Source organism: Heterodontus francisci, chromosome 4 (genome assembly GCF_036365525.1).
Source record: "Heterodontus francisci isolate sHetFra1 chromosome 4, sHetFra1.hap1, whole genome shotgun sequence".
Taxonomy (NCBI): Eukaryota; Metazoa; Chordata; class Chondrichthyes; order Heterodontiformes; family Heterodontidae; genus Heterodontus; species Heterodontus francisci.
In genome coordinates, this window is record NC_090374.1 from 188,032,462 (window position 1) to 188,046,710 (window position 14,249).

At 42.5% G+C, this 14,249-nt stretch overlaps 1 protein-coding gene across 3 annotated transcripts in view; it reads right to left on the bottom strand.

Annotated features, from left to right (window-relative positions):
- dnah6 (dynein, axonemal, heavy chain 6) overlaps positions 1-14,249 on the bottom strand; it is a 554,194-nt gene that overhangs the window by 466,359 nt on the left and 73,586 nt on the right. For all 3 annotated transcript variants that reach the window (XM_068030693.1, XM_068030691.1, XM_068030692.1), the window contains 6 exons: positions 8,710-8,833; positions 8,236-8,356; positions 7,974-8,148; positions 7,371-7,556; positions 5,325-5,525; positions 2,218-2,338 (listed from right to left, as the gene is read on the bottom strand). In XM_068030693.1, coding sequence (XP_067886794.1) covers positions 2,218-2,338; positions 5,325-5,525; positions 7,371-7,556; positions 7,974-8,148; positions 8,236-8,356; positions 8,710-8,833 — 928 coding nt within the window. The remainder of the gene's footprint in view (positions 1-2,217; positions 2,339-5,324; positions 5,526-7,370; positions 7,557-7,973; positions 8,149-8,235; positions 8,357-8,709; positions 8,834-14,249) is intronic.

The following is a 14,249-nucleotide window of genomic DNA, read 5'->3' on the forward strand; positions in this document are numbered from 1 at the left end:
GAGATGATTGGCCTCTCACAACCACAACTATATTCCTTCATGCTAGGTATGACTCCAGCCAGTGGAGAGGATTTTCCCTGATTCTCATTGATGTCAAATTTATTTAGGCTTATTGGTGCCACACTCAGTCAAATACTACTTTGATATCAAAACTGAGTTGCACTAAAGAAAACAGCAGCAGCACAAAGACCAGTTTATTTGACAGCTTTATGGAAAATCTCACTCCTTCCTCAAGCACTAATCCAAATTTCACATTTTAATAGAAAAGATACTGTGAGGTATGAACAATTAAAGTGAAGAAACTCACACTGATCTATTGCCAAAGACATTGGTGAGTGGTTACTTGTTATGCCATTGATTCCCTAGCCAGCGGAAAAGCCCCTGGGAAGGACAGCATTACCCCTGAAATAATCAAGAGTGCCAAGCCTGCTATACTCTCAGCACTACATGAACTGCTATGCCTGTGCTGGGACGAGGGAGCAGTACCCCAGGACATGCGCGATGCCAACATCATCACCCTCTATAAAAACAAAGGTGACCGCGGTGACTGCAACAACTACCGTGGAATCTCCCTGCTCAGCATAGTGGGGAAAGTCTTTGCTCGAGTCGCTCTGAACAGGCTCCAGAAGCTGGCCGAGCGCGTCTACCCTGAGGCACAGTGTGGCTTTCGTGCAGAGAGATCGACTATTGACATGCTGTTCTCCCTTCGTCAGATACAGGAGAAATGCCGTGAACAACAGATGCCCCTCTACATTGCTTTCATTGATCTCACCAAAGCCTTTGACCTCGTCAGCAGACGTGGTCTCTTCAGACTACTAGAAAAGATCGGATGTCCACCAAAGCTACTAAGTATCATCACCTCATTCCATGACAATATGAAAGGCACAATTCAACATGGTGGCTCCTCATCAGAGCCCTTTCCAATCCTGAGTGGTGTGAAACAGGGCTGTGTTCTCGCACCCACACTTTTTGGGATTTTCTTCTCCCTGCTGCTTTCACATGCGTTCAAATCCTCTGAAGAAGGAATTTTCCTCCACACAAGATCAGGGGGCAGGTTGTTCAACCTTGCCCGTCTAAGAGCGAAGTCCAAAGTACGGAAAGTCCTCATCAGAGAACTCCTCTTTGCTGACGATGCTGCTTTAACATCTCACACTGAAGAATGCCTGCAGAGTCTCATCGACAGGTTTGCGTCTGCCTGCAATGAATTTGGCCTAACCATCAGCCTCAAGAAAACGAACATCATGGGGCAGGATGTCAGAAATGCTCCATCCATCAATATTGGCGACCACGCTCTGGAAGTGGTTCAAGAGTTCACCTACCTAGGCTCAACTATCACCAGTAACCTGTCTCTAGATGCAGAAATCAACAAGCGCATGGGTAAGGCTTCCACTGCTATGTTCAGACTGGCCAAGAGAGTGTGGGAAAATGGCGCACTGACATGGAACACAAAAGTCCGAGTGTATCAGGCCTGTGTCCTCAGTACCTTGCTCTACGGCAGCGAGGCCTGGACAACGTATGCCAGCCAAGAGCGACGTCTCAATTCATTCCATCTTCGCTGCCTTCGGAGAATACTTGGCATCAGGTGGCAGGACTATATCTCCAACACAGAAGTCCTTGAAGCGGCCAACATCCCCAGCTTATACACACTACTGAGTCAGCGGCGCTTGAGATGGCTTGGCCATGTGAGCCGCATGGAAGATGGCAGGATCCCCAAAGACACATTGTACAGCGAGCTCGCCACTGGTATCAGACCCACCGGCCGTCCATGTCTCCGTTATAAAGACGTCTGCAAACGCGACATGAAATCGTGTGACATTGATCACAAGTCGTGGGAGTCAGTTGCCAGCATTCGCCAGAGCTGGCGGGCAGCCATAAAGACAGGGCTAAATTGTGGCGAGTCGAAGAGACTTAGTAGTTGGCAGGAAAAAAGACAGAGGCGCAAGGGGAGAGCCAACTGTGCAACAGCCCCAACAAACAAATTTCTCTGCAGCACCTGTGGAAGAGCCTGTCACTCCAGAATTGGCCTTTATAGCCACTCCAGGCGCTGCTTCACAAACCACTGACCACCTCCAGGCGCGTATCCATTGTCTCTCGAGATAAGGAGGCCCAAAAGAAAGAAATTTGTTATGCAGCACTCTTGAACAATTTTAAATAAAATCAGATCAAATTAGTTTTGCACCAAAATTATCCCAAAAAATTGTACATTGACAAACATACCATGTTCGTCTTTCTTAAGAGCTTCCAAATCAAGGGCTTCATTTTCCAGATAAAATCGCCGAAACGTTTCAAACATTTCTGCAAATAGAACGGCTGCATAAAATCCTGCATAAATACAATCCTAAAAAAGAAAACCATTGGAGAAATATTTAGAAGCAAATCACAATAAAAAGGAAGAGGGTCAGAAAAAAAATCTCTGAAAATGTTCACAATTATTTGTTTTCAGTAAAAGCAGCATACATTGGTTGTATAATTAAGCCTTGTAGAAGCATGCTTTTCAATTTATATTGTTTTTTTAGTTCAAGAAAAAACTGATATTGCACTGGTGTTTTAATAGACATAGGCCTTGATTTTAACTCCCACCACCTAGAGGAAAGCAGGGTGGAGCCGGGGACTTGCCCGCTTCTTCCTCGCCCCGATCTACTGGACGTAATTTTAAATTGCAGGTGGCAAGGACATCCATCCAAGCTAGCGGGGTCCTCTTTAAATTCGTAGATGCTGACGTCAGGACCCAATCCCGTGATTTTAAACTGAGAATTGATTGTGGGAGTAGTGGTTGTTTCCCACCAGGCCAAACCCTAAACCTGCTAGGAAAGGCCCATAAAATTCAGTCTTTACCAATTATATTTTAGTTTTATTGTAGGCCACAGGAGCAGGAGAGCTTCTCCTGGCCCTGCAAGAAACTGTGGACCTCCCTAGCCCCAGGCTCTTCCCCATCCTACCCCTTTCCCCAATTGGGATTCTCCTCCCTGAGACATAGCTGACTATTGGGGTTGTTCTCACAGGTCTCTGACAGAGCCTCCTGCTGGCCAAATTGCTGTTACTGCTTGACGGCCGGTCATTCATACTTGCTGGGTTTGGATGGAAATTTGATCCTGAATATGGAAATGAGATGCAGGAGCTAAAATTTCAATGGGCCTTGCTCTGCCAAACCACACCCCCCAAACCCATGCACAGATCCTGCCCCTATGTTAATATCAAGGCTAAAGATTTGCTCATTTTCTATTTCTGAAGAAATTAAAACTGTGTTCCTTTAAACTACCCATGACTAATGCCATAATATTATTTGATTGCATTGTGTTAGTAGGGTAGAAATTTTTGGTGGTCATGTTATTGTACAAATGCTTAATACAATTCCTCTTTCCACTATATTAACAGTGACAATGACCCAAGTAAAATAAAACATGAACATCTTCATTAAAGCGAAGAGCAGAATTGTTTTATGAATATATTAGGCAATATAACATTGATAGTCATTTCTACCCTCGGATAGTAATAAAAATTCTTGACATTTGAGTAGCTTTATCATTATACTTATGTGTTCTAGTGTCACAACATGTGAGTTAAAAGACTAACAAAAAGCAGGGTCAGTTCAATTCATTGCTTCATTAAATTTCTAGATCACCAAACATGCATTAAATTCTTTAAAAATGTATGTCTTATTTAGTCGATCATGCTTAATTAAATAAATGTATGTACATAACTAGTTTATTGGTTCAAAATGTTGGCCTCTGGTATTTCTGCCTGTTTGTTGTAAATTTTTATCATAAATCAGACTCTTAATTATAGTGGTGTTTTACATTGCTAATTTGCCATTAGGACAGCAGCATATATTCTCACCCCTGATGGCATGCAACAATATAAAGGAGGTGAACTCGACACATCATCCAGAGTCTAACTTTTCACAGGTCAGTCATGCAAGCATCCAATGGAACAAAAAAAGGGCATCTATCCTGCTGATCCTCTAATGGGCTCAATAGGATCATTAGCACACTGTAAAATAAAACTCAAGTGAAAAGTACCCATAGGTCATAGGACACCGTTTTGGACATCTTAACCCTAATATAAAATAACCTCAACTCAACCTGTCCAACTCCTACAGGTCTCGTGGACAGCGCAGCAGAAACTGCAGACTATAGGTTACTTGATGTTTTAATGCTGGTTATTTTTTTCAGACAGGGTGGCACAGTGGTTAGCACCACAGCAGCTCCAGCGACCTGGGTTCAGTTTTGGGTACTGCCTGTGCGGAGTTTGTAAGTTCTCCCTGTGACCGCATGGGTTTCTGCTGGGTGGTCTGGTTTCCTCCCACAGCCAAAGACGTGCAGGTTGATAGGTAAATTGGCCATTGTAAATTGAACCTATTGTAGGTAGGTGGTAGGAGAATGGTGGGGATGTGGTAGGGAATATGGGATTAATGTAGGATTAGTATAAATGGGTGGTTGTTGGTCGGCACAGACTCGGTGGGCCAAAGGGCCTGTTTCAGTGCTGTATCACTATTATACATTATTTTCTTTTGTAAATACCAAGCCAACCCAAATCTATCCATAAGCGTGTTTAGGTAGCCTAATAATATTGTGCATCGTCTATTTGATTTATTCTCCAGTAGTTTCAATGGTGACTCCAAACAGTTTCTAGTTACACTATTACACAGTTAATGGATAGACAGCATAGCTGGCAACTTAAGTAAATGGTTTTCACAGCATTAACTTATGAACCACTAGAGATTGTGACCATATTCACATAAAATATCAGAAGGAGAAATTGATCACAGGTAGTTTTGAAGTGTGATTACAAGAACTCAAAACTATATGGTTAGATTTGTGTTTGGCACTAGGGCCAATATTCATAGCATGGCTTTGAAATTGTATGAAATAGCTCGTTAACAATATTTTTCTTAAACCCAATCTTCACCTGGAGATCATTTTTCCCTGGGTGCTAACTTCTCCTGATCTCAATTATGCCAACCAAAAGCAAGATACAGCCAAACAGGGAAAATCTATCCCAAATTCTCCACAAATGCTGCTCGGATTAGTTCGTGGCAAGTGTGCCAGTAACACTCTCCCTCCAATTTTTCCTTCTTCGATGAGGGAAGATAACTGGGCTCCACTAGGCATCACTGTGTACAGAACGTTAAAAAAAGTCCTCTACATTCAATGGGACATCACCGAGATCCAGGCCATAAAAACATCAAATCCTTAATAGTTTAGAGAAATAAGAATTAACAGCTTTGCTTTCAATTATATTTTGTTTCAATAAATGTGGACCTTCTAGGAACTAACTTCCAATGATTAACTACCAAATCTGTTAATGCTTAAGATAAATCATACCAGTATATTGTGGATGGTTTCCACCAAATATTTGTCGTCTTCAAGGATGGCTGCCAAGCTTGGACCCTCACCACAAGTTTTTTCTTCAACTTTTTTGTTGATAATTGGACTTGTAAAGGCATTAAAGTATGAATCCGATACAAGATTGGCTACTGACAGAACAATTCCCTGCATTTGCAGAACAAAATCGGAAACTCCAGACTGACAAAGAAACCACAAAAAACACAGTTTAATAATCCTGACCTGAGTCAAAGTTCAGGTTTTCCCTTTTATATGCTTTTGGAATGTTTGTTTTTTTTTCTTTTTGAAGCTATTTGCAATTTAATATATTCCATAATATCCTAATAACCAGTACAAATTCTCTGTCTACACTCACTTTAAGCTGCAGAATCAACCTTCAATTATTAGAATAGTTTCACTAATTTTAGAAGTATATTCCATATATACTCATGTAAAAGTAAAATTTTTGAGACTAATTATGAGGCGAAAATTTGGGGGCTTGGCTTTTAAACAAGTCATATTTTCAAACTTTTATTAACAAAGTAGGAGGCACCATGGAGACAGGGCATGCAGTCAGATGGATGCACGGGAAACTATGTGCTGAATTTTACTAGCCCTCCGACATTGGGGGTTGTGGCAGTGGGGCCCAGAAAATTCTTCCGGGAGATGCCCGCCATGACCCCCAATGTCAAGAAGGCTATGCCGCATTTTACCAGTGGCGGCAAAGGCTTCGATGCAGCCCCTGCACCACCCTCTCCCAACGCCACTTGGTGGTGGGGCCTTCATTTTAATATTAAAATGAATTGAAATTAATGCAAATCAACTTACCTTGTCCTGGTGGCCATCCCACGTCGATATTCTGGCTGCCGGTCGGAACTCCTGTGCCTTCGGAACTCCGTTTGGAGTTCCGTGACATGACACTGGTGGGGGAGGGGGAGAAGTGAAATTATCAGGGTAGGAGTGGGGGGGGTGGGGAAGGCAATTTGAATTGGCTGTGGGGATGGTGGGAAGGGGTTGAAGAGCAAAGGTAATGAGGTTGAGGGGGGAAGTTCGGGTTGGGAATAAAGTTAACTTTGGAGCGATAAGCCTCCAGCTTTTATTTAATTTTTTAATGACAATGTTAAACACTGTGCCTTTAAAAATTCAAATGTCTTCTAAGGGCGTGAAGCCCTTTAAAAATGGTGCCGGCGCCTGCGCGGTGGCGCCGAATGTCATTACTAGGGACGGAGCAGCCACCCCCCTCTATGTCATCAGGGGCGGCCACTCTGTCCCCTCCATTTAAATGAGCCCCTGTGAAAAATATCACAGGAGCTCAGTGACAGCCACTCTGCCCAGGCGGACCACCGAGATCAAAGCGCACCGCCACAATTTGCAATGCGCTAGTCAAATACAGGCCCAAGTATCCATTCTGGCAACATTCACGGACCCATCCTGCAAATTTATCATCTAATTGCAGTCACATGCTAGGCTTTCCCCTGTTGGCACTTTTATTCTTTGGCATCTTCATGAGCTGTGTGGAAAGTTTGCTCCAATCTCTGACATTCTTCTCTGATATTTCTCTTGCTGCCGCACAATTATTCGTCTCCTCTGCACACTCAGCAACTTTTAGTTTAAACTGCACTATGTATTTGCTGTTCTTCCTTGGCGCCACACTGAAAAAATGTGGGGGTCCTAGCTGAACATAGCTGACTTTTACATGAGATATAGGGGAAAATATCAAGATTCTTTTGGCCCAAAGTCATGGGTTGACTTCTGCATGAGATCGACTTTTACACAAATATGCATGGTTTCAAAACATAACTTTATTTCTTTGCTGATTTTTTTTCCCTTTACTACTTTGCCCAAGAAGCCAAAGTCATAAAGGGCTTCAAAGTAGTAGAGGAAACAAAAAATCAGCAAAGAAACAACAAAAGTGAAGTGACAGATTCATTGCTAAGATAAACTGTTAAGGAAAGGTTTATGTTTCTCAGGTGACTGAAAAATATTAGAAAAATTATGAAATTACGTAGCTGAAAAAAAAACTAAAATTAAATGTTTTGTACAAACCTCAAATTCACCGAGCTGAGGGCTAAACTGCAATTCTTGATAACTTAATACCATTTCTACAAGAAACATTGGTACAAAAACTTCTTCACTCTGGAGCTCTTCATCCTCGAGATTTTCATCCTCAAGATCTTCATTCTCAAGATCTACATCTGGGGGAATGCTGACTGAGGCCATTTGTGCAATCGACTAAAACAGACAAGATCAGTACATAGGTATAAAACTATTTTATCACTAAAATACTTTGCATAAATAGATCTGTTCTGAAAATGTCTAAATTAATAATTATTTAGCTATAAATGTAATTATAATGTGTACTGTCAGAGTACTTTGATCTCATGAGGTGATGTCTTCCCTGTTGCCTTTCATGTCAAAGTATATTTAATAGTGATGTGTATCACAATGGTATATGAAAACATGGCAGTCATTGGATGTGGACCCCAGACCTGACGCGCATGTCATGGAAAATAGCATGAAATGCCAAAATAAAATTTCAGCAAGGACATGTACAATTAGACCAACCTAACAAAGAATTTTTTTTTAAAGATATAATTTTATAATTTTTCCACTCCTCAAAAATTGTTTACCTATATTTTGAATGTTTACCTTTATTACCAACTCATCTTCCCTTTCCTGGTCCATCGTGCTCCAAATTCTAATGAGCTCTTCCTCTGGCGTATGCTTCAGCTTCTCTGTTAGGTGATTGAACAAGACTGTGATGGAATTCACTGTGAGGACATGCAGTGTGTTCACGATGAGGTAATCAGTAAGGCGGATGAAGCTATAAGGGAAAAGCGGAAGAGATATTGAAATTTAGCTTGACTAATTACTGATAATTAAAACAAAGATTTTAAAAGTTATCACTAACCAGGTTAGCCTCCTGCAGTGAGACCTCTTGTTTGCTTGTCCTGTATAGTTTTTTTTGTCAGATGACTCCACAAGGATCTCAGTGGCAATAGTGGACCGCAAAAAATTGTTCTCACCAATGCCTGTAAGTCAATACAATTTTTGTTTTTCAGCAATATGCATAATCAGAAATGTCATATACTGCAAAGGTAAATTATACTTTTCAGTTATATAAACAGATAAATATCTATCCCAAAAGTAGCAGCACATTTCCTATGAAAGTTTTCATGAAATTGCAAAATACTTATGGAGTATATGTAAAGTCTAAATCATAGGCTTAAAAAAAAGAAAATAACACAGAAGTATTCATTGCCAATATAAACATTTTTTATGTGCGGTCAGGAGGATCGCAATTTAATTAAGCTGTGGATGTCAATTACAACATATATTGAGTTGCATATATAAACACAATTGCACATTACATTCCAATCAGTACCTGCACTCTGCATCTCAGACAAATAGTCATCTGGTATAAATCCAGCTTCCAGTAAAGCTGTGCAACAGGCAATTTTAACTGTTTGTTGTGCAATTTTCCTGAACTGGGCCAAGCGCTCAACACCCTGTAGAATCAAAAGAACACATGCTTTAATAGATTCCAAGATTGCTTGTATGGATAATCAACCATCACCTAAAATAGCAATGCCTCAAACTTTCAACATCAACAGGTGGTGAACAATACTGTACACTTTAACTTATAGAAGAATTACAACATGGAAACAGGCCAAACAACCTGCTTATCCTCCACATAAGCAATAGTCCCAGTCTGTTCAGATATCCACTTATTCCCTTTTCTCCTATCAGGACACATCGAGAGACTGGTTAGTAAAGTATATGGGATCTTGGGGATCATAGAGGTATTAAGTGCAAAAGCAGGGAAGTTATGCTGAACCTTTATAAAGCTCTGGTTAGGCCACAACTAGGATATTGCATCCAGTGCTGGTCACCATACTTCAGGAACAATGTGGAGGTCCTTCAGAAGGTCCAGAGGAGATTTACCAGAATGGTTCCAGGTATGAGGGATTTAAGCTGCAAGGTTAGGTTGGAGAAGCTGGGGTAGTTCTCCTTGGGGCAAAGGAGGTTGAGGGAGTTTTGATAGAGGTGTACAGGGTTATGACAGGTCTAGATAAGGTTGACAAAGGAAAGCTATTCACATTAGATGATGGAACAACGACTAAGGGTCACAGATTTAAGGTGTTGAGCAAGAGTTACAGAGGAGATGTGAGGAAGAACTTTTTAACAGAACTCGATGCCTACAAGGGTGGTGGAAGTGGAGACGATCAATGATTTCAAAAGGAAGTTGGCACTTGAGCAAAATAAACTTGCAGGGCTACGGGGATAGTGCAGGGGAGTGGGACTGACTGGATTGTTCTACAGAGAGTTGGCACAGACTCGGTGGGCCAAATAGTCTTCTTCTGTGCCGTTATGGCTATGACTCTTATTGTGATGTTATCTATCAAACCTATCCTGAACTACTTTAATAACTAACTCTCTGTAAACATTTTCCCTGCCTCTGTCTTAAATCTCTTACATTTAATGGTACAGTGGAGAGTCAAGAAATCACAGAATTGTTACAGTGCAGAAGGAGGCCATTTGGCCCATCGTGTCAGCACTGGCTCTCCAAAAGAGCAATTTACTCAGTTCCATTCCCCCAGCTTCTCCCTGTAACCCAGCATATTCTTCCTTTTCATATAACAGTCTAATTCCCTTTAGAATGCTTCAACCTGCCTCCACCGCATTCGCAGGTAGTGCATTCCTTAACCACTCACTGCGTGAAAAAGCTTTTCCTCATGCCACTTTTGCTTCTCTCACCAAATACTTTAAATCTATGTCCTCTCGCTTTCGATCCTTTCACAAGTGGGAACAGTATCTCTATCTACTCTGTCCAGACCCCTCATGATATTGATTACCTCTATCAAATCACCTCTCAGCCTCCTCTTCTCCAAGGAAAACAGTCCTAACTTCTCCAATCTATCTTCATAACTGAGTTCCTCATCCCTGGAACCATTCTTGTGAATCTTTTCTGCACTCTCTCCAATGCCCCCATGTCTTTCCTCAAGTGCGGTGCCGAGAACGGGACGTAATACTCCAGCTGAGGCCAAACTACTCTCTTATACAAGCTCAACATAACTTCCTTGCTCTTGTACTCTATGCCCCTATTAATAAAGCCCAGGATACTGTATGCTTTAGTAACCACTCTCTCAACCTGTCCTACCTCCTTCAATGACTTATGCACATATACACCGAGGTCCCTCTGCTCCTGCACCCCATTTAGAATGGTACCCTTTATTTTATACTGTCTCTCCATGTTCTGCCTACCAAAATGAATCACTTCACAGTTCTCTGCATTGAACTTCATCTGCCACCTGTCTGCCCATTCCACCAACTTGTCTATGTTCTTTTGGAGTTCTACACTATCCTCCTCACAGTTCACAATCCTTTCAAGTTTCGTATCATCAGCAAACATTGAAATTGTGCCCTGTACACTGAGGTCTAGGTCATTAATATATATCAGGAAAAGCAAGGGTCCCAACACTGACCCTTGGGGAATTCCATGACAAGCTTTCCTCCAGCCCAAAAAACATCCATTAACCACTACTCTTTGTTTCCTGTCACTCAGACAATTCCATATCCAAGTTGTTACCATCCCTTTCATTCCATGAGCTACAACTTTGCTCACACGTCGGTTGTGTGGCATTGTATCAAACGCCTTTTAAAAATCCATGTACATTGCATCAACAGCATTGCCCTCAACAACCTTCTCTGTTACCTCCTCAAAAAACTCCAGCAAGTTAGTTAAACATGATTTTCCCTTAAGAAATCCATGCTGGCTTTCCTTAATTAACCTGAATTATTTTTTGTAAAAGTTTCCCCACCACTGAAGTTAAACTGACTGGCCTGTAGTTGCTGGGCTTATCTGAACAAGGGTGTAACATTTGCAATTCTCCAGTCCTCTGGTGCCACCCCTGAGTCTAAGGAAGACTGAAAAATTACGGCCAGTGCCTCCATGATTTCATCCCTCACTTCCCTCAGTATCCTTGGATGCATCTCATCTGGTCCTGGTGCTTTATCCACTTTAAGTACATACAGCCTGTCTAATACATCTTCTTTATCAATTTTAAACCCCTCTAGTGTCCGATGTACCTCCTCTTTCAACATTTCCTGGATTGCATCTTCTTCCTTGGTTAAGACAGATGCAAAATATTAATTTAATACCACAGCTGTGCCCGCTGCCTCCACGTGCAAATCCCCTTTCTGGTCCCGAATAAGCCCTGCTCCTCATTTGACCATTTACATGTCTGTAGAAAACTTTGAGATTTCCTTCAATGCTAGTTGCCAGTCTCTTTTCGTGCTCTCTCTTTGCTTCTCAGATGCTTTTTCGCTTCCCCTCTGGACCTTCTATATTCAGCTTGGTTCCCAATAGTATTTTCTACCTGGCATCTGTCATAAACACACTTTTCCATCTTAATCTCAACCTCATTTGTCATCCAGGGAGTTGTTTGCCCTACCTTTCCCGTTCGAGGGAACATACCTTGACTGTGCCCGAATTATCTCTTCTTTGAAGGTAGCCCATTGTTCAGCTACCGATTTTCCCATCAATTTTTAACTCCAATTTATTCACCCCAGCTCCATTCTTACCCCATTGACGTTGGCTTTCTCCCAGTTAATTATTCTTACCCTTGATTGTTCTTTGTCCTTTTCCATAGTCAGCCTAAACCTTATGTTACAATGATCACTATCTCCTAAATGGTCTCCTACTGATACTTGATCCACTTGGCCCATCTCATTCCCAAGAACCAGGTCTAGCAGTGCCTCCTTTCTCATTGGACTAGCAACATACTGTTGTAGAAAATTTACCTGAACGCACTCTCGGAACTCTTGCCCCTCACTGCCCGTTAAACTACTAACATCCCAGTCTATGTTTGGGTAATTAAAGTCCCCCATTATAATTACCCTATAATTGTTGCATCTTTCTGTAATTTCCTTGCAAATTTGTTCCTCCATCTCCTTCCCACGAGCTGCTGGTCTAACTACAACAGTGTGCAATGTAACGGCACCATTTTTGTTCCTTAGCTCTAGCCAAATTGATTGTCCTCAACCCCTCTGGGACATCCTTTTTCTCCAGAACAGCAAAGCTCTCCTTAATCAATACCGCCACCCCTCCCCCTTTTTCTCCCTTTCCTATTTTCCTGAACACCTTGTATCCAGGAATATCTAACACCCAGCCCTGCCCTTCTTTGAGCCAAGTTATAGCCACATCATCATATTTCTACGAGGCAATCTGTGCCTGTACCTCACCAATCTTATTAACCACACTCCGTGCATTCACATACATGCACATTAACCCTGATTTAGACTTTATTACTTTCTCCCTTACTCTGACACTACCTAATAACTTAGTATTCCCTACTCTAGTGCTATCTATCTACCTCAGTATTCTGTGCACCTTGGTATTCCTCTCTGATATTTGCTCCTGGTTCCCACACCCCTGACAAGTTACCAGTTTTGTTTCCCTCCGATCTGAGCTTCCTCTCAGGTGCCCATCCCTCTGCCAATCAAATGGCTTTCTTCTGTGCCGTTGTGACGAAGACTATTATTTTTTTTTATTATTCATTCACAGGATGTGGGCATCACTGGCTATGCCAGCATTTATTGACCATCCCTAATTGCTTTTGAGAAAGTGGTGGTGAGCCGTCTTAGATTAGATTAGATTAGAGATACAGCACTGAAACAGGCCCTTCGGCCCACCGAGTCTGTGCCGAACATCAACCACCCATTTATACTAATCCTGCACTAATCCCATATTCCCACCAAACATCCCCACCTGTCCCTATATTTCCCTAACACCTACCTATACTAGTGACAGTTTATAATGGCCAATTTACCTATCAATCTGCAAGTCTTTTGGCTTGTGGGAGGAAACCGGAGCACCCGGAGAAAACCCACGCAGACACAGGGAGAACTTGCAAACTCCACACAGGCAGTACCCGGAATCGAACCCGGGTCCCTGGAGCTGTGAGGCTGCGGTGCTAACCACTGCGCCACTGTGCCGCCCTTAAACCGTCTTCTTGAACCGCTGCAGTCCATGTGGGGTAGGTGCACCAACAGTGCTGTTAGAAAGGGTTTCCAGGATGTTGACCCAGCAACAGTGAAGGAACGGTGATATAGTTCCAACTCAGGATGGTGTGTGGCTTGGAGAGGAACCTGCAGGTTGTGATGTTCCCATACATCGACTGCCCTTGTGTTTCTAGTTGGTAGAGATCATGGGTTTGGAAGGTGCTGTCTAAGGAGTCTTGGTGCATTGCTGCAGTGCATCTTGTAGATGGTACACACTGCTGCCACAGTGTGTCGTTGGTGGAGGGAGTGAATGTTTGTAGATGGGGTGCCAGTCAAGCAAGCTTGGATGGTGTTGAGCTTCTTGAGTGTTGCTGGAGCTGCACCCATCCAGGCAAGTGGAGAGTATTACATCACACTCCTGCCTTATGCCTTGTAGATGGCGAACAGGCTTTGGGGAGTCAGGAGGCAGCAGGATCCCTAACCTCTGACCTGCTCTTGTAGCCAGAGTATTTATGTGGCTACTCCAGTTCAGTTTCTGGTCAATGGTAACCCCAGAACGTTGATAGTGTGGGATTCAGCGATCGTAATGCCATTGAATGTCAAGGGTAGATGGTTAAATTCTCTCTTGTTAGAGAGTCATTGCCTGGCACTTGTGTGGCGCGAATGTTACTTGCCTCTTATCAGCTCAAGCCTGGATATTGTCCAGGTCTTGCTGCATTTCTATACAGACTGCTTCAGTATCTGAAGAGTCACGAATGATGCTGAACATTGTACAGTCATCAGCAAACTTCCCCACTGCTGACCTTATTGAAGGAAGGTCATTGATGAAGCAGCTGAAGAAGGTTGGGCTGAGGACACTACCCTGAGGAACTCCTGCAGTGATATCCTGGAGCTGAGATGACTGACCTCCAACAACCATAA